Here is a 27,198-nt window from a genome sequence, read left to right on the forward strand (position 1 = left end):
TAAAATGTTAAACTCTGAATCTTTGAATATATATTCTGAAATGACTAGAGTTACTGCTTGATTTTTGACAATTTTTTTCATTGTGTGGGGGTGTCCATGCATAAGAGAAGTTCTATGCTTTATCTTACAAAAGCTTGTTTCTTAAGTTCCGAGATGATATTAGTCATAGGACATATCATCGATTCAATAACGTCCTGTTCACAGAGGTGGAGCATGAATGAGGAAACCTTGTTATGTTTATACACCAATTGTAAGGTGCATTCAAATTTCAGAAAGAAGATGTGTTAAAATGTGTAGGTTAAAATGTCCCTCCCAGTTAGCATTTACCTATAAAAAGTTACTTTTAAAATATACCGCTGTCATCCATTTCACACCTACTTGTTATTATACTTTAGAGTGATGGTGGCAGCCCAGGGGATTCTAACTGAGGGTCCTTTTAACAGTGATACCATTCTAAGGAAACAGTGATATTCCTAGCTCATACCATGTCCTGTGATGCTGTCTAGGTAGATGGAAGATTTCAGTGTACTACTTGGGCCAGGCACGTGGCTCATGCCTGTAATCCCAGCACTTTGGGAGGCTGAGGCGGGTGGATCACCTGAGGTCAGGAGTTCCAGACCAACCTGGCCAACATGTCAGAACCCCATCTCTACTAAAATTACAGAAATTAGCTGGGCGTGGTGGCGGGCTCCTGTAATCCCAGCTACTAGGGAGGCCAAGGCAAGAGAATCGCTTGACAGGAAGCAGAGGTTGCAGTGAGACGAGATCATGCCATTGCACTCCAGCGTGGACAACAGAGCAAGACTCCATCTCAATAATAAATAAATAAAACTCCTTGCTAAAAAAGTCTATACTCTTAACCAGATTTTGGCTGGAGAATATAGAAACTAGCTGTTACAAGCAGAAATGGGTTTAAAATATGGGGGACTGGGTGCGTATACAATCACTGAAAGGGCTGAAGTGGGCTAAACTCCAGGATGGACCCTCAGAAATGACTCCCCAAAGAGTTCCCTGAGGAGCTGCTACCTCCAGGAAGAATTGAGAGGCCCCACTGGCTCTCGGCTTCCAGAGCACAGTGCCACTGCCGCAGACCAGGGGTCAGGAAGCAGCACTAACACTGTCTCTCACAGCCACGAAAGGAGCAGTTGGCAATGTGGCCCCTGCACAGAAACTGCCACTGTCTCCAGTACTATGCTTACAGGCCCCCACAGCCAGTACCTGCCAGGTCACATGCACTCACATGTAACTGGGGGAACCAGATCCTTAGCCTCAGCTCTCCTTGCAGGGAGGCTGCATAAGCTGTGTGCCAGGCTTGTGAGTCCTGCACCAGGTGTGCCTGTGGTGGTGGGTGGGAGAGAACACTTTGACTACTTGCTTTGTAAACATTTAAAAAATAATGGGATTGCTGTTCATTAACGTTCATCTAGCGCCCTAACACTTTCCAAACTGTTGGAGATAGGAGAACCAAATTAAGGGGGGAGGTTTAGAACCAGACTAAGATCTAATCCTCCATTCCTGAGTACAGCTGTCATTACCTCTTCTAAATTACTGCAGTCTCTGCCTGCCTTCCCTTCTTTAGGTCATTCTCTGTGGTTCTTCGTTTAACATGATGATTTAACTTCTGTGGTTTCCATTGCTTCTGAGAGAAAGAGGATTATTATAATATAAATGCTTACTGTGTACTAAGTGCCAGTCACTCTTCTAAACCATTCTTTACATAGATTAGCATTCAGTCCTCAAGGAACTCTCTCAGTAAGGGATTCTTAGCTCCCTTTTATCCCCCTGCCTTTGCCCGCAGGTTACGGATGGCATGACTGAGGGATGGAGAAGCTAAGTAACTTACCCAGGATCCCCAGCAAAGAAGTAGCAGAGCTGAAGTTTCAACCCCAAGTCCATACTCTTAGCCACTGCACTCCCTCTCAGGAGAAGTGTATGGAATTGATAAAACCCCAGTTCTGAATGGTGATGATCTTTGCTGGGGGAAGGTGGAGTATACAGTCAGGGAGGGAAAGATAGGTGGGGCTTTGGTGGAGTGGGGACATTTTATTTCTTAAGCTGGAGATTGACTCCATGGAGATTTGTTAATTATTTGGTCTTTATGCCTTTTTAAAAATGTCTTAAATATTTCTAAATAAATTTTTAAAGAAAGATTCTGTGTTGGTAGTATGACTTGGGTGATTGAATAAGATAGAAGCACCTCAGCGTGCTCCCGCTCCCTGCTCCACTGCTGTGTTCAGTCCGGGGTGAGGAATGTAAGGTGGATCATAGGGAACTTCTTTTCCCATGTTGCGTTCCTGCTGGGGTGGCGGAGCTGAACAAGGAGGGTACCACTGCCTCCTCCCAGCCACATGGCGCTAGCGTCTGCACAGGGTCTCAGAGACCTCAACAGCTTGAAGTGCTTGTTGAGCTCAGACAACCCATGACTGCACAGCTGTTCAGCTCACCATGGGTTAACAATTGTAGCAGCCTGTCTCTAGAGTTTCTCTCTGAAACTGGAAGCTCCAGGCTTCTCCTAGTGTGGCAGCCAGGCGGGAACACTGAGGAGTATCCATCCATGGAACCACCCAGTGCTCTCCCAGCTACAGGTCAAGTGGTACAATCCAAAATCCTTCCAGGGTCTCTGCCTACCTCTCCAGCCTCCTGTGAAACAACCCCGCTAGGCTTCAACCCCCGAAGGCGAGAAGCTCTTTTCCATTTCAGGGCCTTTCCATGCACTGTCTAGGCGGGTGGGAGTGAGTTTGTAGGTACAAGGTGCGCGCACACGCACACACACACATACTTTACCTCGCTAACCCTGACATACTTTTTCGGGCTCTGCTTAATTGTCACTTTCTCAAAGGAGCTTACTGAATCCCTAAATTAGTTTCTCTTGCCCCACCGTTCCTTTTATCATGCTTACAATAATGTGTACGTTTGTATTTGTGAAATCATTTTAAAGATAATGTCTCTTCTACTATATGATAAACTATCAAGACAGGAACCATGTGTGTGTGTGTGTGTGTGTGTGTGTGTGTGTATCTGTGTGTGTGTGTATGTGTGTGTGTGTGTGTATGTGTGTGTATGTGTGTATGTGTGTGTATGTGTGTGTGTGTATCTGTGTGTGTGTGTATGTGTGTGTGTATGTGTGTGTGTGTATCTGTGTGTGTGTGTATGTGTGTGTGTATGTGTGTGTGTGTATGTGTGTGTGTGTGTATGTGTGTGTGTATGTGTGTGTGTGTGTGTGTGTGTGTGTGTGTGTGTGTGTGTGTGTTTTGTTTTTTGAGATGGAGTCTTGCTTGTTTTTTGAGATGGCCTTTATCTGTCGCCAGGCCGTAGTGCAGTGGCACAATCTCGGCTCACTACAACCTCCACCTCCCGGGCTCAAGTGATTCTTCTGCCTCAGCCTCCGGAGTAGCTGGGACTACAGGCGTGCACCACCACGCCCGGCTAACTTTTGTATTTTTGTAAGTAGAGATGGGGTTTTACCATATTGGCCAGGCTGGTCTCAAACTCCTGAGCTCGTGATCTGCCCACCTTGGCCTCCCAAAGTGCTGGAATTACAGGCATGAGCCACCATGCCCAGCTGGAACTGTATTTCTTTTTTTAGTATACTCAGTATTCACAGTGCCTGGCACAGAATAGGAACCCATTAAATATTTTCTGAATAAGGAGAGGGTAGGTGAGGATGCTGACATGTTTTGGGGGATGGAGCGAATGATAGGCAGATTGAATGGGAAAACAATGAGTTAGAGCCCTTATTTACCCTGCTTTCCTTTTTTTTTTGCAGCACTTAATACCTGGTAAACCATGTCTCTTACCTACACATCATGTTTATTATTGACCTTTGACCTTTTTTCTCTGCTAAGATGTGAGCTCCACAGGGCCAGGAATCTCTTGTTTGTTCATTGATACAGCCCAGAAGAGGCTGAGCTGTAGAAAACCTCTATTTATTGAATGAATGAGTGAGTACCTTCTGTCTCTGTAAACTAGAAATCCAGGCCATAGATTGAGAGAAGCTGGATGGCATCAGGATTCCAGAGTGCAGGAAAAGTTTTAAGCCGTTACAGGAGGGGGGTTTTGGCAGTCCGTGTTAGGTTAGTAAGAGGAATTCTTGGTGGCAGGGGGTGCTTATGCTAGTGTTAGTAGGTAACAGCTCATTGCTGTTTCTGAGACTACGTGTGGCAGTGTCAGGTGGTCTGGAAATGACTGAAGGTTGAGATGATACAGAAGCATGGATAGCAAGCATAGTGAAAGGAAGGAAGGTCAGGGGCCTTGGCTGTTACAGATGGCAATATTGAAGTGACTGAGCATGATGAGACTCAAGCCAACTAAAATAGCTAGGAAAGAAGCAGAGAGAATGGGGTTGCAGCCAGGACTTGAGAAAGCTCAGACCCTAGCAAGGGTAGACTGGAAGCTAAGGAGGCTGGGTCACCAAGGCGAGTTCTTTCTGTCTTGGTATCTTAGAGATGACAATGTAGTAGAAAAGTCTGAAAAGGAGCTCCTTCGAAATAAAGTTCTGCAAAGTCTGAAGGGACAGCAGTCTGAACTTCGTGTCCATACTGTAGCCTGTCGTTTTAGAAAAAGCAAAATGTGGGCATCTATCTGTTTGGCCCTGTTATGACAATACTACCTGAAAATTTTAGCTGAAAGACAATTCTTGGAAAGAAAATTGTTTTAAAAGACTGTTGCTTTCTTATATAAAGAGTTACCATCTACCTTTCCACCAGCAGATGTCGCTCTCATTTAAAAAACAAAAGGCAAAAGTTTACGAGGCAGAGAGTAACCAGAATTTCCAGCTTGCTGAAAGTGTTTTAAAATTAAATATATAGTTATTAAATGGTTGCTGTCTTAATTTTTCTTAAATAAAACAAATGATTTGTTGAAAATCATGAAGAACTAAAGTTCCCATTGTCTTCCTGTATTCTCTGGCTGCATGAAAATGCTGATGTGTAAAAGGGTAGGTTCCCATGTGAGTCCCTATCTTTGAGGTATGGTGCTAGAGTCAGGTCTTTTTCAAGAAGGGGAGTGTCAAGATTGCTTTGATACCCTGGTTTTTGGGACAGTAATAGACCCATAAATGAGGATCTGAAAAGAGTTTATGGCTAGACAAAACAAATGCCCATTTAATTTATCTGTGGTGTAAGAATAGATCCAGATTTTGAGATCCTCCACTTATCACTTGAGATTATTAGGTGGCTGCTTGATTCAAAGATCCAAAAAGTACTGGCTTAAGTCAGAGAAGATTTATCACTACATAATATAAAAGAGACCCAGAGGCACAGCTCAACTGGGTCAGAATTCCCCATTCCTCTGTCTGTTGCTTTGCTGAGTGAGGCTCCTCTTCCCTTTTCTTAGGGTCCAGGATGACCTGTAGACTACCAGCCATAGCATTAGCGTTGCAAGCTGGAAATACCACTGTGAGAACAAGTATGTGGGTAAACTGAGTGTGCCATGCTTGCATTATACACCAGGGCCCTTGGTCTTTTTATTAATTGAATACATGCTTTGTGGCATTTTTTTTCTGTTTGTGAAATAATGTGCTAGTACTTTAGTGTAGAGTAAATAGTTGTTAGGGAAAATCTCCCACCTGAAAAAGCTTGTGATCTGTCACAACTTCTAGTTTCTCAATCTCTGTTTCACTTTCAGTCTTTATGAAAACAGGTAATTATTTAATGGTTTCTGAGAAACTAGCTTAAACTTTATCCTTTTCAATAAAACAATACCACTTCTAGACCAGCACCATTCAATAGAAATAATGCAAGCCACAAATGTGAGCCACATAAATCATTTTAAATAGCCTAGATGCATCATTTAAAAAGTAACAGGTAGAATTACTTTTAATAATGTATGTTTAACTTGATATATCCAAAATATTGCCATTTCGATGTGAAATCAACAGAAAAATTGTTAATGACGTATTTCTCTTTTTTTGGTACTAAGTCTTTAGAATCCAGTATATGTTTTTGTTTGTTTGTTTTGTTTTGTTTTTTGGGTTTTTGTTTATTTGTTTGTTTGAGACAGAGTCTCGCTCTTTTGCCCAGGCTGGAGTCTGCTCACTGCAAGCTCCGCCTCCCGGGTTCACGCCATTCTCCTGCCTCAGCCTCCCAAGTAGCTGGGACTACAGGCGCCTGCCACCACGCCTGGCTAATTTTTTTTATTTTTAGTAGAAATGGGGTTTCACCGTGTTAGCCAGGATGGTCTCGATCTCCTGACCTCATGATCTGCCCACCTCGACCTCCCAAAGTGCTGGGATTACAGGCATGAGCCACCGCACCCAGCTTAGAATCCAGCATATGTTTTAATACTAAGTACCTCTCAATTTAGACATCAAGGCTCAGCAGCCACACTTGGCCAGTGGCTGCTGTACTGGGCAGCACATTGTCATCCCTCCTCTCTTCAGTTGTCTGAGATTTCCAGTCAGTTGCACAAGCTTTAAATACTCTGTGTGCCTTCTTTATTTCCCCAGTTCATTGTTGATTCACTTAAGTGAGAAACCTAAGTGCTCCAGTGCCTTCCTACAGCAACCAACACAGTCCTGGACTCAGACTAGGAAATTCTTGTTTGACTTTTGGATGTGTTCAGTGTGAAAGAAAGCTTCCTTCAAACAGCACTGTCCAGTAGGTAGTTGAAGAAGGAGGCTGGACTTCGAGCTCGAGGGCAACACTGGGACAATACTCAGGCATCAGTAGCACAGAAATGATGGTCAGAGTGGTGAGCATGGACAACCTCTCTAGAGAGTCCAGGGCTGGAGAACGAGTACAAAGACTTGAAGTCCATTAGCGGTGAGAGGGCCAGCAGAGCACAAAGGTGTCTCTGAGGGACACAGGAGGGGCGTGGGCCGCGCATTCAGACAAGCTGATGGACTTGTACTCATTCACTGATCCTGTTGTGCTTGTAGCTCAAGGCTATTATATAGTAACAGCACTTGCGTTTCTAAGAGAGTAATTTCATTTCTCCTAACTTAATATGTTCCTGTTTCTTCTTGATAAGTAGCATCATTTTAACTTTTCATTCAGTAATCATAAAAAAGATTATTTTCACAATTGGAGAGGAGACATGGAATAGGTTGTTTAATTATTTATTTTTTAATTTTTATTTTCTTGAGATGGAGTCTCGCTCTGTTACCCAGGCTGGAGTGCAATGGCGCAATCTCGGCTCACTGCAAACTCTGCCTCCCTGGCTCGAATGATTATTCTGCCTCAGCCTCCAAAGTAATTGGGATTACAGGGGTATGCCACCATGCCCAGCTAGTTTTTATATTTTTAGTAGAGATGGGGTTTCACCATGTTGGCCAGGCTGCCTTGAACTCCCAACTTCAGGTGATCTGCCTGCCTTGGCCTCCCGAAGTGCTAGGATTAAAGGCGTAAGCCACCACGCCTGGCCTATTTATAATTTTTTTAATTAAAATAAAACAACACCTACATAATAAGACTTTGGTATATATTACCAGGATTTTTCCTCTAGAAGGTTTCTATGTCTGATAATCTAATATTACAAGTGGTTTCTGTTCCCTATAATAGTATCTGGCCCTTTTCCTGTAGGCCTAGCCTTTGGGCCACAAAGATGCCCAGGGGCAGTGAGACTCTGACCAAGGTCATTCCCAGAATTTTAGACTTTGCTGACCATATGGAGTTTTTTCCCCATCCTTTAAAAATGTAAGGGGCATTCTTAGTTCACCTGCCAGTCCTGCCCTCCTCACATAACAGTTATTCAGGGTGGAAAGGGAAGACTGGTTAGGAATACTTTGACTCTTAAAAAATGAGGCTGCCTTAGATGTAAGATTGACTACACATAAGGCATCAGGCAGATAGCACACAGGAAACCATATTCCATATCCAAATGTCTCAGAATTTGGTGGTTTATATTGAAAAAAGGACTGATAACATTCCTTCTTCCCTTCTGTAGCATGAATTCCTTTTCCTCTGAAGGTTTTGAAGCAAAACAACCCTGAATTTGTCCTTCAATCATTTAAGAAAGATTAGCAGCAGCATGGTGGAAGAGCATGGTCAGAGATGTGAGTTCTGGTCCCAATGGCAGCTGGGTCAGTCATCTCAGCCAGATCATCTCGGCTGCCTGCGTCTGCAGATGAGGGTGGGACTGGATGATTTCTGAGGTTCCCATCAGCTCAAATTCTTTGCTCCTGAGTCCTTGCCTAATTGTTTCCATCAGGTTTTGAGTTCTGGTGCATTTTCTTCATTTCCAGTCTTTTGAAAGGCAAAATGACAGGTAGAAGTACAAGTGCAGTTGGCACTCCTTATCTGTGGCTTCCGCATCCATGGATTTAACCAACTGTCAATCAAAAATATTTGAAATATAAATGGACAGTTGCATCTGTACTGAACATGTACAGACCTTTTTTTCTTGTCATTATTCCCTAAACAATACAGTATAACAGCTATTTATATAGCATGTAAATTACATAAGGTATTATAAGTAGAGATTATTTAAATATATAGGAGAGCTAGGCATGGTGGTATGCACTGATAGTCCCAGCTATTTGGGAGGTTGAGGTGGGAGGAACACTTAAGCCCAGGAATTCAAGTCCAGCCCACCCTGGGCAACACAGTGAGACCCCATCTCTAAAAAAAAAAAAAAGTTAAAAGCAACAAAAAGTATGTGGGAGGATGTGCGTAGGTTATATGCAAATAATAACCTGTTTTATATCAGGGACTTGAGCATCTGTGGATTTTGGCATCCAAGGGGGTTTCTGGAACCAATCCCTCTTGGATACTGAGGGATGACTGTACTTTGACTTTTATAGTAGCTAGCCATCCAATGTCAGTTATTTACAAAAGAGAAACTGGGTTTTTCATCACAAAAATTTCTGTAGCTTGCTAATAGTTCTCTTTTTTTATTCTCCTCCTCCTCCTCCTCCTCCTCCTCCTCCTCTTCTGCTGTTGCTGCTTTTGAATTTTGTAGTAAAAGAACCAATATTCCTAGCTTTCCAAGAAGCACTTGTTGAGTCTAGAATAAAACTTTTGAGCTGGGCACAGTAGCTAACGCCTGTAATCCCAACACTTTGAGAGGCTGAGGTGGGTAGATTGAGTCCAGGAGTTCAAGACCAGCCTGGGAAACACGTCAAAAACCCATCTCTACTAAAGATACAAAAAATTAGTTGGACATGGTGATAGGCATCTGTCATCCTAGTCACTTGGGAGGCTGAGCTGGGAGGGTCACCTGAGCCTGGGAAGCCAAGGCTGCCGTGAGCTGTGATCATGCCACTGCACTTCAGCTTGGGCAACGAAAGTGAGACCCTGTCTCAAAAAACAAACAAAAAAGCCTGGCCGGGCACCGTGACTCACGCCTGTAATCCCAGCACTTTGAAAGGCCAAGGTGGGTGGATCACCTGAGGTCAGAAGTTCAAGACCATCCTGGCCAACATGGTAAAACCCCATCTCTACTAAAAATACAAAAATTAGCCAGGCATGGTGGTGCATGCCTGTAATCCCAGCTACTTGGGAGGCTGAGGCAGGAAGAATCACTTGAACCCAGGAGGCAGAGGTTGCAGTAAGCTGAGATTGTGCCACTGCACTCCAGCCTGAGCATTAAGAGCAAATAAAACTGTCTCAAAAAAAAAAGCAAAAACAAAAAAACCTTTTGAGGCAGATACATTAAAGTGTGTGAAAAAATAATTGCTAGTATGTTGAGTGTAATTTTAAAATACATTGAGTGGTTTTAAGTTTACCAGACAAATGTCTATGTATTGTGCTCTCAGTTTTATTTGGAAAGTTGCTATTGTGAAAGATACAGCAAGTTTTCTTCTCTGTCGTGGGTTGTATTTCCATTTTTTATTAATAGGCTGTATTATTTAGAGCAATTTTAAGTTTACAAAACAATTGAGCTGAAAGTACAAAGTTCCCGTGTATTCCCTCTCCTTCCCACCCCTAGTTTCCCATATTTGTGTGGAACATTTGATACAACTGATGTTCCAGTATTGATACTGTTTTTTGTTTTTTTGTTTTTTTGTTTTTTTTTTAAAGGCAGAGTCTTGTTCTGTTGCCCAGGCTGGAGTGCCATGGTGCGATCTCAGCTCACTGCAACCTCCGCCTCCCAGGTTCAAGGACTTTTCTGCCTCAGCCTCCTGAGTAGCTGGGATTACAGGTGTGCGCCATGACGCCCAGCTCATTTTTGTATTTTTAGTAGAGACAGGGTTCACCGTGTTAGCCAGTGTGGTCTCAAACTCCTGACCTCAGGTGATCCACCCACCGCGGCCTCCCAAAGTGCTGGGATTACAGGCATAAGCCACCACACCTGGCCAATACATTATTATTAACTAAATTCCACAGTTTACATTAGGGTTCACTATTTGTATTATACACTCCATGGGTTTTGACATGCACAATATTGTGTATCCATCATTGCAGTTTCCCTGCCCTAAAAATCCCCTGTGCTCCCCATAGTCATCCCCCACTCCCCTGGCAACCACTGATCTTTCCACCATCCCTGTAGTTCTGCCTTCTCCAAAATGTCACGTAGTTGGAATCATACGGTATCTACATACTGTGGATTTTCTACATACTGTACTTTTCTGATTGGCTTCTTGAACTTAACAATATGCATTTTTAGTTCCTCTATGCTTTCATGACTTGATAACTAATTTTTTTAAATCACATAATGTTCCATTGTCTGAATGCACCAGTTTATCCATTCACATACTGAAAAACATCTTGGTTGCTTCCAGTTTTTGACGGTTATGAATAAAGCTGCTATAAACATTTGTGTGCAGGTTTTTGTATGAATGTAAGTTTTCAACTCATTTGGGTAAATGCCTCTTAGCTTTTCTGTTATTATAATTAGCTGAAGGTCACTATCAGGAAAATATATATCTATTTATATTTGAAGGCCCCTATACATTTAAGAATCAACTTCAACTTATAATAAATAGGTTCTGCACCTTTCTTTAAAAAGAAAAGATATAATGGATGTTCATTCCATATAAAGGTAAAGAACTTTAAAGTCTAAAGTAATTACAAAAAGTATTTCATGTCTATATCAAGGCCGGGGAAATAGGAGCAGAGACAGGCTGGACATAGGGAGGAGGAAATCTGTGGACCCTGAAATGCTAGCCATCACGAAATTAAAACTGCATGTCGTGTTCTCTGGGTTTCACTTAAACCATAGGCTTTCAGAATTAGAAGAAGCCTTAGGGTGTCAGCTAATCTAAACCTTTCATTTCCAGATGAGAAAACTGAAGTCTAGGGATATGAAAATTACTGGAAGTGAATCCAAGTTTTTGAGGTCTCTAGCCTTAGTGGTTTTTTATTTCATCAACTAATTTCTTTATATTATGTTGCTGTCTCTGTATTTTTTAAACTTTATATGTTTGAGAAAAACACTCCTTCAACATTTATGTAGCACTCACTGTTGTCAGGCACCATGCTGCCATAATTTACAGCCTAGAGAAGAAGACAGTCATTTAAAAAAGTAATATACACAATGCTGAGTGCTGTGCCAAATACCGGGTACTGTGGATGTTCAGTCAGAAGCACCTAGACTGGCTTAGGTGAGTCACAGGAGGTTTGGAGAGGAAGTGACATTTAGTCTGATATTTAAAGAACAACTAGGAATTGCCACATTTTTTTACTCTGACATTATCAATTGTATTATGCACTATTTTGTGTACCACTAAGAAAGAAAAAAATAGTTAAACTGATACATTCATTGTCAGTTATAACATGCATCCCAATTTCAGAAATGTTGAAATGTTAGGAAATGTGCCCTAGAATTGATGAAACGTGGTAGTTAGATGAAGAAGCAAGCAGCTCACAGGGGAGTTTAGCACTTGCTGAACCTCAAAGCTAAGTCTGGGGAACTGGGAGTCTTACTGCTCAGGACCACGTGGACCTTGCAGAGAGTTTGGATTTTATTCTGAGAACGTTACAAGACCTCAGAGTTTTAAACCAGGGAAGAAATCTGCATTTCAGAAGGATCACAGTGGCTGCAGTATAGATGGTGGATTAGAAAGTCTCTTATAGTATTGTAGCTAAGAGATGAGGGTGCCCAGGTTCTGATGGTGACAGTTGGAATGAAAATAGATGGATGAAACTGAGTGATATTTGAGGGTGGAGGGTATTTAGGAGCTATTAATATAAATGACAAGGTTTGGTGATTGATGAGATGTAGGAGAGATTGAAATATTCAGAAGGGCGAGGCAAGAAAGCTGATGAGTATATGGGACATGTTGATTTTGAACTGTATCAAGTATAAAAGAGTGGACAACAAAGCCATAAAAGGAAACCTGCCAAGGGGGACGGGAAATACAGCATGGAGGAGTAGACAGGCAAGAAGGCAGGAGTGGTCATCGCTGATAAAGACAGCTCGGGGGTCTTTTGGTCTAAAGACTGAGGGGTCAAAAGATAACATGGCCTTGGATTTTAGCAGCAAGGAAGAAATTATGGCCTTGGGTAGTCAGTTTCCATGAAGGTTTGCAGGAGGACAGGAGAGAGTGGGAGGAGCTGGAGGAGAATGTGGAGTCCAGGAGAAAGGTGATTGTTGCCATTTGTGAAGAGATTAAAGATTTGAACGTGTTCAAATGATAATGAGAAGGAGCTAATTACAGTAGCCAGACAGTCCCTGGGCCAGTTACAGGCTGGAAATGCAATTTCTTTCACTCTGCACACAAACACAGCAACCCTCTTCTTTTTTATATTCGGTTCCCTCATTAAAACTCTGGCTAGAAAAAAAATAGAGAAATATTTGTAAAGCAAGGAATTGATCCAAGACCCAATCTTATGTTTTGGGCCTTCATATCTACTTTGGAGAGAGTTGTGAGTTGAAGACCCAGGACACGCAAAGTCCCTAAGATAGGATCCAGAGGTTTGGAGGGTGCCCCCTTGCATTGCCTCTTTGACCCCATTGATTGTGAGACATATCGGTATTGCACATACCATTAAGAAAGGAAAATATGCTGCCTGTGCACTGACATGTCATCCATTATAAGACACATCCCAATGTAAGTGATGGTAACCTGTGAAGGGATGTGCGTCTTCGAGTTGATGGAATACAGTATTAGCCTTAGATAGGAGTAACAGATGTGGGACAAAGAACAGGGTCGGCCGGGCGCGGTGGCTCAAGCCTGTAATCCCAGCACTTTGGGAGGCCGAGACGGGCGGATCACGAGGTCAGGAGATCGAGACCATCCTGGCTAACACGGTGAAACCCCGTCTCTACTAAAAAATACAAAAATCTAGCCGGGCGAGGTGGCGGCGCCTGTAGTCCCAGCTGCTCCGGAGGCTGAGGCAGGAGAATGGCGTAAACCCGGGAGGCGGAGCTTGCAGTGAGCTGAGATCCGGCCACTGCAGTCCAGCCTGGGCAACAGAGCAAGACTCCGTCTCAAAAAAAAAAAAAAAAAAAGAACAGGGTGACACTCATATATCTGTAGTGACAGAAACTTGAAGTTTTTACTTGATGGCTTTTATTTATTCTGCAGAGTAGTCAAGTTCATTTTCTGGAGATGGGGAGAAGTGGGAACAAGGAGGTAAAGGCATTAGGAGTTCAGGAGTGGAAGATCTTTAAATGAATTGTTGACAGCACTGGAACAAGGCAGACCCAGGAAGTTGCAGGATTGACAGGAAGCAATGAGGGCGTTCTGAGGCCGGGACCATGCATTCAGGGACCATGCATTCATAGTGGTACCAAACTGCATGTCACATGATTTTCTTGAGAGCTACTTAGCAACCTGAGTCAGGAAGTAAGGAGAGTAGACAGTGGGTTCATCCAGGACTAAGGACTTGCCAAGCATTGGTGACAGCTAGACAGTGAGGCAAAGACCTGGAGGATACTGGCAGTGTAGACATTGTAGTGTTCACATGGTAGATGGTCAATTCCACGTTGAGAGACAAAAACTGCAGGTAGACTGGAGCTGGCAATGTAAAGGAAAACTACCGTATCATGAACCACCCCCCATTGTTGACTTAAAATATTTTTTATTGTTTCTTCTACATAAAAGGTATGTACAGAACTAGGTATAAACTCATTTTGTACATAGCTTTTTTCAACTATCAAACCAGTGATGTTTACAAATTGAGTAGAAAACCAAAAGTGTTTTCAAATAACAAGATAAATGTAATGACCTGGATAATGATGTTTTGTGTACAAGATGAGGTGGGACTCTGATTATGGAGGCGCAAGACTCTTTTGCACTTTACATGTCGGCGTGCAGAGTTACTACTCGAATCACTGTTTGCATTTGGCATGCTTATTAGTAAACTCTATTATTAGGTTATGACCCAACTCTTCTGCTCCTTTTTTAAAATTTAAATTACTATGAAATCTTTGTTTATGCAACTTTAATATGATTTTGGACCTTCACTTAATGCAAATTCATTATTCGCACAGTAGGCCCAACTGCATTCAGTAAATCTGGCAGAGTGTGGCGGTGCTACAGATGCCAGACCACAGTTGCTGACACTGAAATTCAGTAGTACAATCATACCTTGCTTGACAGAGAGATACGTTCTGAGAAATGCATCGTTAGGCTGTTTTGTCACTGTGCAAACCTCGATGGTGTAGGTTGCTACTCACCTACGCCAGGTGGTAGAACCTTTCGCTCCTAGGCTGCAAGCCTCTACAGCATATTACTATACTGAATACCGTAGGCAGTTGCAACACAATGGTAAGTATTTATGTTATCTAAACATAGGAAAGGGACAAGAAAAATACGCTATTAAGAATTTTAAAAAGGTACACCTGTATAGAGCAGTTAACTATGAATGGAGCTTGCAGGACTGAAGTTGCTCTGAGGAGTCAGTGAGTGGTGAGTGAATGTGAAGGCCCAGGACATGACTATACACTTAGGCCACACTAAACTTATTTTTAAAACTTTTTTTTTCAGGAATACAGCTTTTTAATTTTTTTAAGTTTTTTTTACTCTTTCATAATAATACTTAGCTTAAAAGATACATTGTACAGCTGTACAAAGAATATTTTTCTTTATATCCTTATTCTCTTAAGTCTTTTCTGTGTTTAATTTTTTTTTTTTAAACTTTTAAACTTGTTAAAAACCTAGACACAAACACACACACAAGCCAAGGCCTACACGGGTCAGAATCATCAGTATCACTGTCTTCCACCTCCACATCTTGTCCCACTGGAAGATAACATGCGTGGAACTTTCATCTCCTGTGATAACAATGACTTCTGGATATCTCCCGAAGGACCTGCCTTAGGCTGTTTTACAGTTAACTGTTGTTCGTGGTGGGTTTTTTTTTTTTTTTTTTTTTGTAGAAGCAATACACTCTAAAATAATGACAAAAGGCATAGTAAATACATAAACCAGTAACATAGTTATTCTGAACCATTATGTACTACTGTACATAATTACTACTGTACATAATGTATGTGCTAGACTTTTTTTTTTTTTTTTTTTTTAAGACAGTCTCGCTCTGTCGCCCAGGCTGGAGTGCAGTGGCGCAATCTCAGCTCACTGCAGCCTCCACCTCCCGGGTTCAAGCAGTTCTCCTGCCTCAGCCTCCTGAATAGCTGGGATTACAGGCACGTGCCACCACACCTGGCTTTTGTGTGTGTGTGTGTGTGTGTGTGTGTGTGTGTGTGTGTGTGTGTGTGTGTGTTTAGTAGAGAGGGTTTCGCCATTTTGGCCAGGCTGGTCTCAGGCTCTTGACCTCAGGTGATTCGCCCACCTTGGCCTCCCTAGACTTTTTATATGACTGGCAGCACAGTAGGTTTGTTACCACCAGCATCACCACAAACACATGAGTAATGTGTTATACTACGACATTGCAACATCTGTGTCACCAGACAATAGGAATTTTTCAATTCCATTATAATCTTACGGGACCACTGTCATATATGAAGTCAGTTGCTGACTAAAACGTCATTATTTAGCTTTAATTATTCAGATAACCCAGAATGCACCAATATATGTTCTATACATTATCATCAGAGTTAAAACAAAAATACATATAAAAATTCATGGACACCTGAAGATTCTTTCGTTTTATAAATATTGAACAAGAGCAGTGGTTCTCATAGAGAGGTGCAAGAACCGGCAGCATCAACATTGTCTCAGTAATTGTTAGAAATGCAAATTCTGGCCAGGCATGGTGACTCCCACCCATAATCCCAGCACTTGAGGAGGCTGAAGCGGGCGGATCACTTGAGGTCAGGAGTTCGAGACCAGCCTGGCCAACATGATGAAACCCCATCGCTACTAAAAATATAAAAAGTAGCTGGGCTTGGTGGCCTGCACCTGTAATTCCAGCTACTCTGGAGGCTGAGGCAGGAGAATCACTTGAATCCGGGAGGTGGAGGTTGCACTGAGCTAAGATGGCGCCACACTGCACTCCAACCTGGGTGACAGAGTGACACACCGTCTGACGCTAAAAAAAAAAAGCAAATTCCCAGTTTCTCCTTGCTTTTTGATACTGAATCAGAAAGTCTGGAGGTGGGCACCAGGTGTCTAGGCTCGCATAAGCCCTCTAGGTGATTGTGATGCAAACCAAGTGTGAGAACTGCTGCTCCAGTCTTACTGTATCACCTTGATTTTGCAGATGAGGAAACCAAGGCCCAAGAATAGCTGGCTCAAATGCTCAAGATTGGTTTGTGTGTAGCAAAACTAGGTCTCAAACTAGAAACTCTAGACTTCAGTCCAGCTCTGTTTCCAAAACTTGGAACTCTAGACTTCAGTCCAGATCTGTTTCCAAAACTAGGAACTCTAGGCTTCAGTCCAGTTCTGTTCCCAAAACTAGGAACTCTAGACTTCAGTCCAGCTCTGTTCCCAAAACTAGGAACTCTAGACTTCAGTCCAGCTCTGTTTCCAAAACTAGGAACTCTAGACTTCAGTCCAGTTCTGTTTCCAAAACTAGGAACTCTAGACTTCAGTCCAGCTCTGTTTCCAAAACTAGGAACTCTAGACTTCAGTCCAGTTCTGTTTCCAGAGCACTGCATTGTCATTTTTTCTCAGTGTTTGGTTATGGTTTCTTTGGTCTGGGTTGGGTTTTAAGGGGGTCTAGCTAAAGTTTTGGGTTCTTTTGCCTTTTGCTCATTTTAGTGCCAGAACCTACTAAGACCTGTTCAAGCCAGCCCCAACCTGCCGGTACCAGTACCAGTACTTCCACCAGCACTATCTCCAGCAGCAACAATGGCAAACGTTCATGTGCCGGTGGCCAGCAGCCAGCTGCATCCCGTTACCTGCCTCGTGAGGTGCCTCCACGCTTCCGCCAGCAAGAACAGAAGCAGCTATTAAAGAGAGGCCAGCCATTGCCTACGGGGACTCTAACCAGTGTGAGCCCAACCCAGGGTGCTGGGCCTGCAGGGGTAAGCCCACCTCCCCTACCTGGAGCCGGAACACAGCATCATCCCAGTAAGCTCCAACCAGGTAAAAACCACATAAGATGAGACATTCATTTTGATCTGAAAACTGTTTGCTATTTTCAGCTTTGCTGCTGAACAATAGAAATGACATATTTTGGTCCATACTCACTACATACACAGAGACAGACAAATTCATTTCATTTCAAGTGGGTTTTAAAATTTAATTGTGTTTTCCCTCTGTTTATTTACATTATTGCTCATGAGTTTGCAGATGGCATGAGCTACTTCAGCTGAGCTTATTTTTCATCAGAAACTAAAGGTCTGTACATTAGTTCATACGAACCCATCAAGGCAGATACTTTAGAACCCAGCAGTGAAAACTTTTCAGTAAAACCCTTTTCTCTCAATTTCCTAGTCTGTCTTATGAGTGCACACAAGCATTTTTTGCAGGGACTGATCCTTCCACTAAGTGTTTCTAACTGTAACTTAGTCACACACATTGAGCCAAGCCTGTCTGATGTCTCCTCATCCTAAGCCCCGCTTCTTGTTGCTTCCTTGCCTGTAACTAGTTGTTAGCTTTGTTTTGGCTTCTAAGAAAAATCACCACTTGTTTATTTGCTTTCCAGCTGCCAAAATGTCTCTCATTTCATGTCAGCTTCTTTTCCAATCTCCTTGACTTGATGGATTTGTACTTTTGAAAAATTCATGTACTGTAGTTTTAAGGAATTTTTGGAAGAGAACGAAGTATTTGTGGTCAACTGCCATGTTCTCTGTTAGATTCTTCAATTTTTCGGTTTCAAGTAACAACTAATAATTGGTGCTGTTTCTAGAATGGAAACTTACCTGCTCATGGTTGTGAAATTAAGGTCTGTAATTAGATATGCAAGGAGGCTTCTTAGATTGGAATTTAAAAGAAACATGTCACAAGTCATATTCTTGTTTTCTTTCATGTGTTGCTTTTTAATATGGGGACTGATTCTAGCATGACCTAAAAGTATTTATAGCAATGTTTTTCAGAACTATGACTTTGGAGTATAGTCAGAACTAATATTTTTAGACAACTTTACCAAGTCTCTTCAAATAGCCTTGACTTTCATCTGCTAACCACTTTGTAGAGGGGATATAGATCAATGATTGTCACCAAAAAGCAAGGCAGAAAAGATAAAATATATTCACTGACCAAGAGTATAGTCTCATCTATTTAGTTGCCAACCGTTTACAATCAAACGTGCTACTTTCCCAATATGGTCCTTGGGAAAATCTTAACAGAGAAAAGGATTCTATAGTTAGACCTAAATAGCTTGGTGTGTTAATTTAAGGGGCTTATTTTGAAAAACTGAATAAGAAATGTAACAGCCCTGCCTGTTCCGGTTGTGTCTGGTTGTGATGTGATTGGTTGACAGTATTGCATCAGTGTTCTCATCAGTGTTCTCACCAAATGCTGCTGGTGCGGAGTGTTACTGGTATCTTCTTAGGTAAGCAGAAAATAAGCAATTAAGTCAATAAAACCTTGCTATGATAATATCCTTTCATTAAATATTTGTCTCTGGAAATATGATAACATTATCCAAGAAAATATTCCTAGTTCATAATCCTTCTAAAATATATATTGTAGGCTGGGCACGGTGGCTCATGCCTGTAATCCCAGCACTTTGGGAAGCCAAGGTGGGTGGATCACCTGAGGTCGAGAGTTTGTGACCAGCCTGACCAACATGGAGAAACCCAGTCTGTACTAAAAATACCAAATTAGCTGGGCGTGTTGGTGCATGCCTGTAATCCCACCTGCTCGGGAGGCTGAGGCAGGAGAATTGCTTGAACCTGGGAGGTGGAGGTTGCGGCGAGCAGAAATCGCGCCATTGCACTCCAGCCTGGGCGACAAGAGCAAAACTCCATTTCAAAAAAAGGTGTGTGTGTGTGTGTGTATATATATATTTTTATATACTATATATCTATACTATATATGTATATTTATATATAGTATAAAATATATATTTTTATATACTATATATACTATATATGCATATTTATATACAATATATAGAAGAACATAAATCATTTTATGGATTAAAAACGTCTCAAAAAATTGATCAATCTGGCCGGGCGCGGTGGCTCAAGCCTGTAATCCCAGCACTTTGGGAGGCCGAGACGGGCGGATCACGAGGTCAGGAGATCGAGACCATCCTGGCTAACACGGTGAAACCCCGTCTCTACTAAAAATACAAAAAACTAGCCGGGCGAGGTGGCGGGCGCCTGTAGTCCCAGCTACTCGGGAGGCTGAGGCAGGAGAATGGCGTAAACCCGGGAGGCGGAGCTTGCAGTGAGCCGAGATCGCACCACTGCACTCCAGCCTGGGTGACAGAGCCAGACTCGGTCTCAAAAAAAAAAAAAAAAAAAAATTGATCAATCTTTGTAGTGAGCACAAAATAAGAAATTCATTCTTGACTCCCAAACAAAAATCTTCATTTTATACCAATTTCATCTCTTCCTTAACAGTCTCTGGTATCAGCCAGATGCATCTTTCTAACTCATCACCTTCATTGATGAGGGGCCCCCTCACAAATCTGCCCTGGTCAACTAGTTACTAATGTACTCTCCATTTTTCTGTCTGGCTGTGAAGGCTCTTCATAGCTGAGTCTCCCCATCATTTTTCCCTTCTACTTTCTATGGCCTACTTCCTCTTTTTTTCCTTTTTTTTTTTTGAGACTGACTTTGTCTCTTGTTGCCCAGGCTGCAATGCAATGGCACAGTCTTGGCTCACCGCAACCTCTGCCTCCCGGGTTCAAGTGATTCTCCTGCCTGGCTCAGCCTCCTGAGTAGCTGGGATTACAGGCGACTGCCACCATGCATGACTAATTTTGTGTTTTTAGTAGAGAAGAGGTTTCACCATGTTGGTCAGGATAGTCTCAAACTCCTACCCCAGGTGATCCACCTGCCTCAGCCTCCAAAAGTGCTGGGATTCCAGGCATGAGCCACCGTGCCTGGTCTCCATGGCCTACTTTCTATTATGATTGGGATTGCTTTCTTACTGTCTCACAAGTGTGCCATGATCGCTGTCAAGTCCCCTCCCCCTATGCACACATGCTTAATTGCCCCTCCCACCCCCGCTTTCCTTCCAGTTCATTGTCACCCCGCACCCCTGAGGCTTCCCCAAGCAGCTCTGTCTCCATTCTATTCTTACAGATGTAATATGCCTAGTTTGTAACACACACCTTTACACTTACTGTATACTATATATCCTATATTTTTTGCTGATTAGGTCATGAAAGTCTTGTCTTTCAACTAAGTTGGAAATATCCTATGAAGACAATGTTTGAGGTCGGGCGCGGTGGCTGACACCTGTATTGCCAGCACTTTGAAGTCCTGGGCGGGTGAATTGCTAGAGCTCAGGAGTTCGAGGCCAGCCTGGGTAACATAGCAAAACCCAATTAGCCAGACATGGTGACACGTACCTGTGGTCCCAGCTACTCAAGAAGCTGAGGTGGGACAGTCGCTTGAGCCTGGGAGTTGGGGGTTGCAGTGAGCCAAGATCGAGTCTCCAGCCTGGGCAACAGGAAAAAATAAATAATGTCTCTGAGCTTTCTATGATTAAGCAGAATGGGAAAATATCTGAACCATAGGTGAGGACTTGGAAACTAGAACTTATTATGCCACCAACTAGTACTTCCATTTCTCATCTAAAATGAGAAGTTTGAACCTCTCATGACCTCTAATCTCTAAGGTCCCTGCCCTTAAATTTCTGACTCGGGCACTATTCCAATGACTTCGTTTGATTTTGTCAGTGGAAGGCCTTTCTGAAACACCATCCCATGTTGTTATGGTGTTGGCACAGGGATTGTAGGTGAGCATCAGCGTGCATGGAGGCAGTGTGGCAAAGTGGTCAAGAGACAGGCCCAATTCACTTTCCAGACCCACCACCTCCTGTGCGACCTTGACCAAATCACGTTCACTCCCTGCATTTTCGACTCATCTTTGAAATGAAGAGATTCCTAATTTTAAAGATGAGGTATTTATTTCATATTCAGCACAAGGCCTTGCTTATAATAAGTGTTGAGTAATGATGCAGATGATAGTTGTTAATGTGAGACTTTGAAATATACAACAAATATGTACCCGTCTTTGAAACACCATTGTGAAGCAGAGTGTTTACAAATCCCAGTTACCTGACAAGCTGAGGGAGAAAGATCACTTTAGCCCAGGAGTTTAAGACCAGCATGGACAACATAGCAAGACCTGTTTCAAAAAAATACTCAAATTTTTTAACTGACTAAATTCGAAAACAGTGCAGTAAAGCTTTCTCATCACTCTGTGATTTGTGTATATTTTGAAATTTCACTTGTCTGTCCTAGAGTTCTCTTTTTCATATTACAGTTGTTTAATGAATTCATATCCAGGTGAAATTGTATTAGTGTATTCCTGAGGAGTAACCAGATTTCTGGTTGCAGTGAAAGTATTTTTAGATACAGTTTGAAATAAAAGCTCTTAAAATTTTCTTAAAAGTAATACATAGATTTTCGTTGTACTTGTATCTGTCACTTTAATGCAGAAGTGACTCCTACAGTCACTTCTACATTAAAACAAAAAATAGAGTTTTATTCGTGATTACATTGCTCTAACTTGTAAGGTTAAATTAAAAAGAAGTACAGAAGTACAAATGCTGGGTCAGTAGAACTAAGGTTGAATTAACCAAGCAGGGGCAGGTGAGGAATCCTTAGGAATTTCACAGCACACCATTTCTAATGAAAAGCAAAGCTGAAAGTTCTTTCAGCTTAGCACATGGAGTTCTGTGTTTTTCCCAGGTGTGTTGGTATGTAAGCTCTTTGTGTCCTCCCCCCAAGTTTTAGTGTGCTTAGCAAAAACTAAAGAAGGTGAAGTATTCGTGGAAGGAATCGATGGAGTTCAAGTCACCTTTGTCATAGCTTTAAAAAGTTGCACAGTGAAGATTTGTGGGCATCCTCGTTTCCCCATAACTGAGTATTTGACCAGTTGCCTGCTGCTTTCCCGTGGAAGTAATGTTATAGTCCCGTACTGTACTAATGGAAAACTTACGTGTCCATTGCAATAAACAGAGAGGATTTATGGATAAAATTAAGCAATAGAGGAGCAGAAATGGGAACATTTTTAAAGAGTTAAAAATGGAATTTGTAGCATTTTTAGCTGTGTAAGTATAGATAAAATTTATATACTATTACAGTACAAGGCAACTGGTGAAATTAGAAAAGAGACTTACATAGGCCAGGTGCGGTGGCTCGCGCCTGTAGTCCCCACACTTTGAGAGGCCGAGGCGGGTGGATTAGCTGGGTGTGGTGGCAGGCGCCTGTAACCCCAGCTACTCGGGAGGCTGAGGCAAGAGAATCACTTGAATCTGGGAGGCAGAGGTTGCAGTGAGCTGAGATTGTGCCACTGTACTCCAGCCTGGGCAACAGAGCAAGATTCCATAAAATAAAATAAAAAAAGAAAAGAGACTTAGTCTGACATTTATTTCATTGTTCTTTTTCTTTATATAGCACATGCTTCCTAACAGGATGTAAATCAGTAGATTCATCTGGCTCTTGCAATACTTTGTCATAATTCACCTTTTGATTTACATTAATCTGCAAGCTTGTTTCTTTAGAAAATTGCAACCACATGGTGTGCCACTTCTTAGACAAACCTAGTGTACTAGCTTCACACTCTTTCACTCTTTTTCCTTTTCTTCCTATGTGAGAATGTTCAGGTAGCAGTGCCACACTTGGCTTGCACAGCTCTGAGAAGGGAGGAAGATGCTAGCCTTTCAGAACTGTGGTTTTGTCATGTGTGTCATCTTTTGTTCATTGAGCAGAATATTTGTTGAATGCCTACCAAACATCACATACCCGGCACTGGGGATGCACAATTCATGAGTGAAGTGTTTTGGAATAACCAATAAGTAAGCCACTTCCAGGTGTTGTAACAGAGGTAAGGATAGAGTGCCACGTGGAAAGGACAACTAACCCAAACTACAAATAGGGGACTGCAAGGAAGTCTTTCTGATGGAGGTGATACGAGCGGAGTTTCAAGTTAGCTGTGCCGGGCAAAGAAGTTGAAAGAGCGTTGCAGGTGGAGTGACCTGCATGCACGAAAAGCGCAGACCCACAATTGTAAAGCCTCTCAGTAACTGCTGCAGGCTCATTGTGGCGGGGGGGCAGCGGGAAGATCTAAGGCTCGAAAAGTAGGCTGTTGGTATTACTAAGTAGTAGTAATAAACCAGCATAAAAGCTTCTTTTGGTAATAGAGCCAAATTAAATTCAGATTTAAAGCTCTTCCAACAAGTTGCTTTTGGAACTTGATAGACTAATTCTGAAGTTCATTTAGAAGAGCGAATGTACGTGAATAGAAGAGCCAAAAAACTGAAAAAGCATAATGAGCTATCTCTGGGAGCTGTGATCCTTGAGTAATTTTAACAGTGTGTTTCTAGGGCAGGAGTAAACACAGATCCAGGAACTACGATATAAAGAGAGCAGGGGGAAAAACAGATGTATAGACGGAGAGTTGCAGATCACTGAGAAAATAGTGATTCAGATCAATATTGAGTGCTGGAAAGCCATATGCAAGACAAATATAAGAACTACAGAAAGATGACCTAAGAGTATTTTCTAAATATTGGGATAAAATGTTAATCATAAGCCATGAAAAGAAAGACTGACAGATTTGAGGGTATACAAATTTAAAATTTTTGTACCCAAATATGAATAAAATCTGAGAGGACATGTTTACAGTGTAAATAGCAAAAGGTAAATATCTCAAAAATACCAAGCGTTCCTACAAATCAAAAGAAAAACAGTCTAATACAAGAATGGGCAAAGAATGTGAACAGGCAGATCATAGAACTACCACAAATGGGTCCTAAGTATGTTGAAAGTATTCCCTTGTGGCTGGGTGCAGTGGCTCACGCCTTGTAATCCCAGCACTTTAGGAGGTTGAGGTGGGTCGATCACGAGGTCAGGAGATCGAGACCATCCTGGCTAACACGGTGAAACCCCGTCTCTAATAAAAATACAAAAAATTAGCCGGACGTGGTGGTGGGCGCCTGTAGTCCCAGATGCTTGGGAGTCTGAGGCAGGAGAATGGTGTGAACCTGGGAGGCAGAGCTTGCAGCAAGCCGAGATCGCACCACTGCACTCCAGCCTGGGCGACAGAGCGAGACTCTGTCTCAAAAAAATAAAAATAAAAAAAGTATTTCCTTGTCATCAGGGAAAAGATAAATAGAAACAGCATTGATAGACCACTTTCACTTACCAAATTGTCAAAACTTTAAATCTTGTTAATATCCCTCTATTGCAATAACACAGTACTATGGATTGAGTGCTTACCATTTGCAAGGTCCAATTGCTTTACACATATTAACTCACTTAATCTTCTCAAGACCCTGTAACCACCGCAGACGATCAGCAAGAGTGTGGGAAAAGGCGACACTGGTGTGCTGTTGGTCGGAATGTAAGTAGGGATTTGGCAGGATTTATCAAAACGTTGGGTAATATGACCTAGCTGCTCAGATACAGGAATACATCCTGCAGACGCCTATAGCACAGCTCTTTACTGACGACTGAATGCTCTGTGGTTGTTCTCTGCCCAGGGGCATGAATTAATGACAGGCAAGTTGGAACGTGTCAAGACGCAGTAGGGACAAAAACAGAGTTGACTGTATTTTTTACAGAACAGGCAACAGGTGTAGATAGCATTAGTCTTCCAGTGACCAGGAATCTCACTGTATCCTGTGACAATAAAGAGCAGCCCATGTTTGAGAACCAGGTGAACTTTTGCTAGGCTGCAGGTCCCCACAGAACAACAATTTCAAATCTTGCCCCCCAACTCCCTACCTCTTACCAGGTCAGCCATCCCTTCTGTTCTTGGTGTCAACTTCTTGCTGTCACCCACTTTGGCCTGGGCGTTGGCCAGAAGCGTCATTGGTTTTGTAGCATTATTGATGTCACAAGTATCCCATTTTAGAAGGTAACCAAGACTTCTAATACTTGCATGCAAAAATAAGTCCTAGATGCTTTTAATATTTGATAATGCTGATGTTGAAGTGAAATTCAGTCAAGTGAAACCAATTTTGTAATGGGCTAACAATTCTAAACATAGCTTTCTGGCATCCAGCTGAGCCTCCTGCCAGTGGTTAATGCTGTGACTGTTCTCAGGCAGCATCCTGTGGCAGCCATCCCTCATGGGAAACACAGGCTTGCACACAAGGGCATCCAGAGCAGACAGGGCAATAAAGGCCTAGAAATGCCCTCTAAGGACTGGGAGAACAACAGAGGGGAGCCTACAACAAGCCCGAGAGGAGGAGAGCCTGTGGGCATTTCAGCTGTCAAAGGGCTGGCCTGAGAGCCCCGCTGACCCTGGGCAGCCCCAGAGGACAGAGGTGGAACGAGAGTGGCGGAAATATAGGGTGGTGGGCAGGGTTTTCAGGTTTCTGGAAGAACTTTTATTCCTTCCCCCTTCACTGGCAGTAGCCGGAGAGAGACGGTCAGTTATTGCCAATGGTCGAAGGGCTTCTGCGAGGCAGACAGGCCAGGGTGCCTCCCAGCCCTGATTCCAGGTTCTCTTTAGATAAAGACTATTACCAGCAAATGAAACATTGGCCTTCTCATAAAATAATACAGGGAAAAGTAGATTTGTAAATTCACATATTGATTTGGATGGGAGTTCATTTAGCCAAATGGCAACATCTTAACTGGGAAGATGAGTATTAGTAAGTACAGTGATTTCCAGAGATTCCAAAGAATGCCACCTGATCATGTCATGTTCAGTGCAGATTATGTTTCTGCAAGTTTGCAGGGTAACTCCAGCTTGAAACACTTGAGAGCTTTTATCGTCAAAAAAATAATAATAACTTCTTGTGCCAAAGGCGGAACAATGTACTGTTTTGGTGGCTGCTTTGTACATTTATAAACAGAGGCTTTGATTAATATATGGCAGTGTTTGCTACTTAGATCTTTTTTAGATAGAGGCAGGAAAGTAATTAAGAAGCTGGACACTTGCCAATTTACATATGGGGCTCATTTAGAATATTACAGCTAGTGTTGGCATGCCAAATGTTTAGGAGTTGTTTAGAAAAAGAGAGAAAGAAGGAGCGGAAAACAAAGGCAGGATGAGAGAGCCGCAGTTTATTCGCCTGCAGCCAATAGGCAAAATGCCGTTATTCTTTTGGCTGACTTTCAAAAACACAGAAGAAAAGTGGCTGTGATGCTAATTGTAACTGGGTCCTGAAGTGAAAATGTTTGTGACAATTGAAAGAATTTAAAGAGGAAGGAAGATCGGTTTAGTGTCAGCTGCAATTAGATAATCAAAGCTGTAAAATCCCATCCGTCCATGCCTCCACCCCTAGTTGAAGGGGATGATTCGGGTGCCTCCTGGAGTAGAAAGGGCATTGCCCAGCCCTGCCCGGCTTGCGGCCGCGGGCGCCCGCGGGTGGCCCGGACGCAGGCTGGCCCCGGGAGCTTCCTGGCAGCTCCCTGGCAGCTCTACAGGAGGCGGCTCTCGCTGTACCCAGCCGACATGTTGTAGCGAGAGGCCAGGCGAGCCTAGATGCAGGAGTAGAGGCAGCTGTGCACGCGAGGTGGCGTCTCCTAGGAGGGTTGGGCGGCACCGTCTGCAGGTATTTCCTCACCCGTCAGCCCCTCGTAGAGCAGAAGAAACGGAACAAACACGGAACACATAGTGGCTGCTTCTCGCCAGTCCGTTTGTGACATAACATTCCAGCGTGTGAGTGGTAGCTCCGCGTCCCTAAGCTCTTGGCTGCAATTCAGATTGGATAAAATGGCGTCTTGGAAAAGAGCTGTTTGCTAAAGATCTGCCGCACTGAGCAGAGACTTACCCGTGGCTTTCCCTACTGTGGGTTCTCTCTGCCGGGCTGGCACGGGCAGGCCCTCCCAAATTAGGAAGCAAGCCTCCTTTGCCCCCGGTTTCCTTCTTTATTTAATAGATTCT

At 42.8% G+C, this 27,198-nt stretch overlaps 1 protein-coding gene and 1 long non-coding RNA gene across 20 annotated transcripts in view; one reads left to right on the top strand and one right to left on the bottom strand.

Annotated features, from left to right (window-relative positions):
- The window catches only part of LOC105469230 (trinucleotide repeat containing adaptor 6C), a 154,243-nt gene that overhangs the window by 57,448 nt on the left and 69,597 nt on the right, over nucleotides 1-27,198 (top strand). For 13 of the 17 annotated variants that reach the window (XM_071081709.1, XM_071081710.1, XM_011720024.3 and 10 more), the window contains one exon: nucleotides 16,988-17,314. The exons of 1 other annotated variant lie outside the window; for it this stretch is intronic. In XM_071081709.1, coding sequence (XP_070937810.1) covers nucleotides 16,988-17,314 — 327 coding nt within the window. Of the gene's footprint in view, nucleotides 1-16,987; nucleotides 17,315-24,360; nucleotides 26,867-27,198 lie in introns of those variants that run through there. 3 more of the 17 variants (XM_011720030.3, XM_071081715.1, XM_071081716.1) reach the window with 3 other exon arrangements.
- LOC139359255 (uncharacterized) lies at nucleotides 13,702-25,223 on the bottom strand. 3 transcript variants are annotated; one of them, XR_011615197.1, is made up of 3 exons: nucleotides 25,093-25,223; nucleotides 22,478-22,662; nucleotides 13,702-13,840 (listed from the first exon to the last, which is right to left on the bottom strand). It is a non-coding gene; the product is annotated as an uncharacterized lncRNA (long non-coding RNA). The 3 variants fall into 3 exon arrangements; XR_011615198.1 differs by having other exon boundaries at nucleotides 25,086-25,161; XR_011615199.1 differs by lacking the exon at nucleotides 25,093-25,223 and adding an exon at nucleotides 24,579-24,694.

This window comes from Macaca nemestrina, chromosome 17, assembly GCF_043159975.1.
Source record: "Macaca nemestrina isolate mMacNem1 chromosome 17, mMacNem.hap1, whole genome shotgun sequence".
Taxonomy (NCBI): domain Eukaryota; kingdom Metazoa; phylum Chordata; class Mammalia; order Primates; family Cercopithecidae; genus Macaca; species Macaca nemestrina.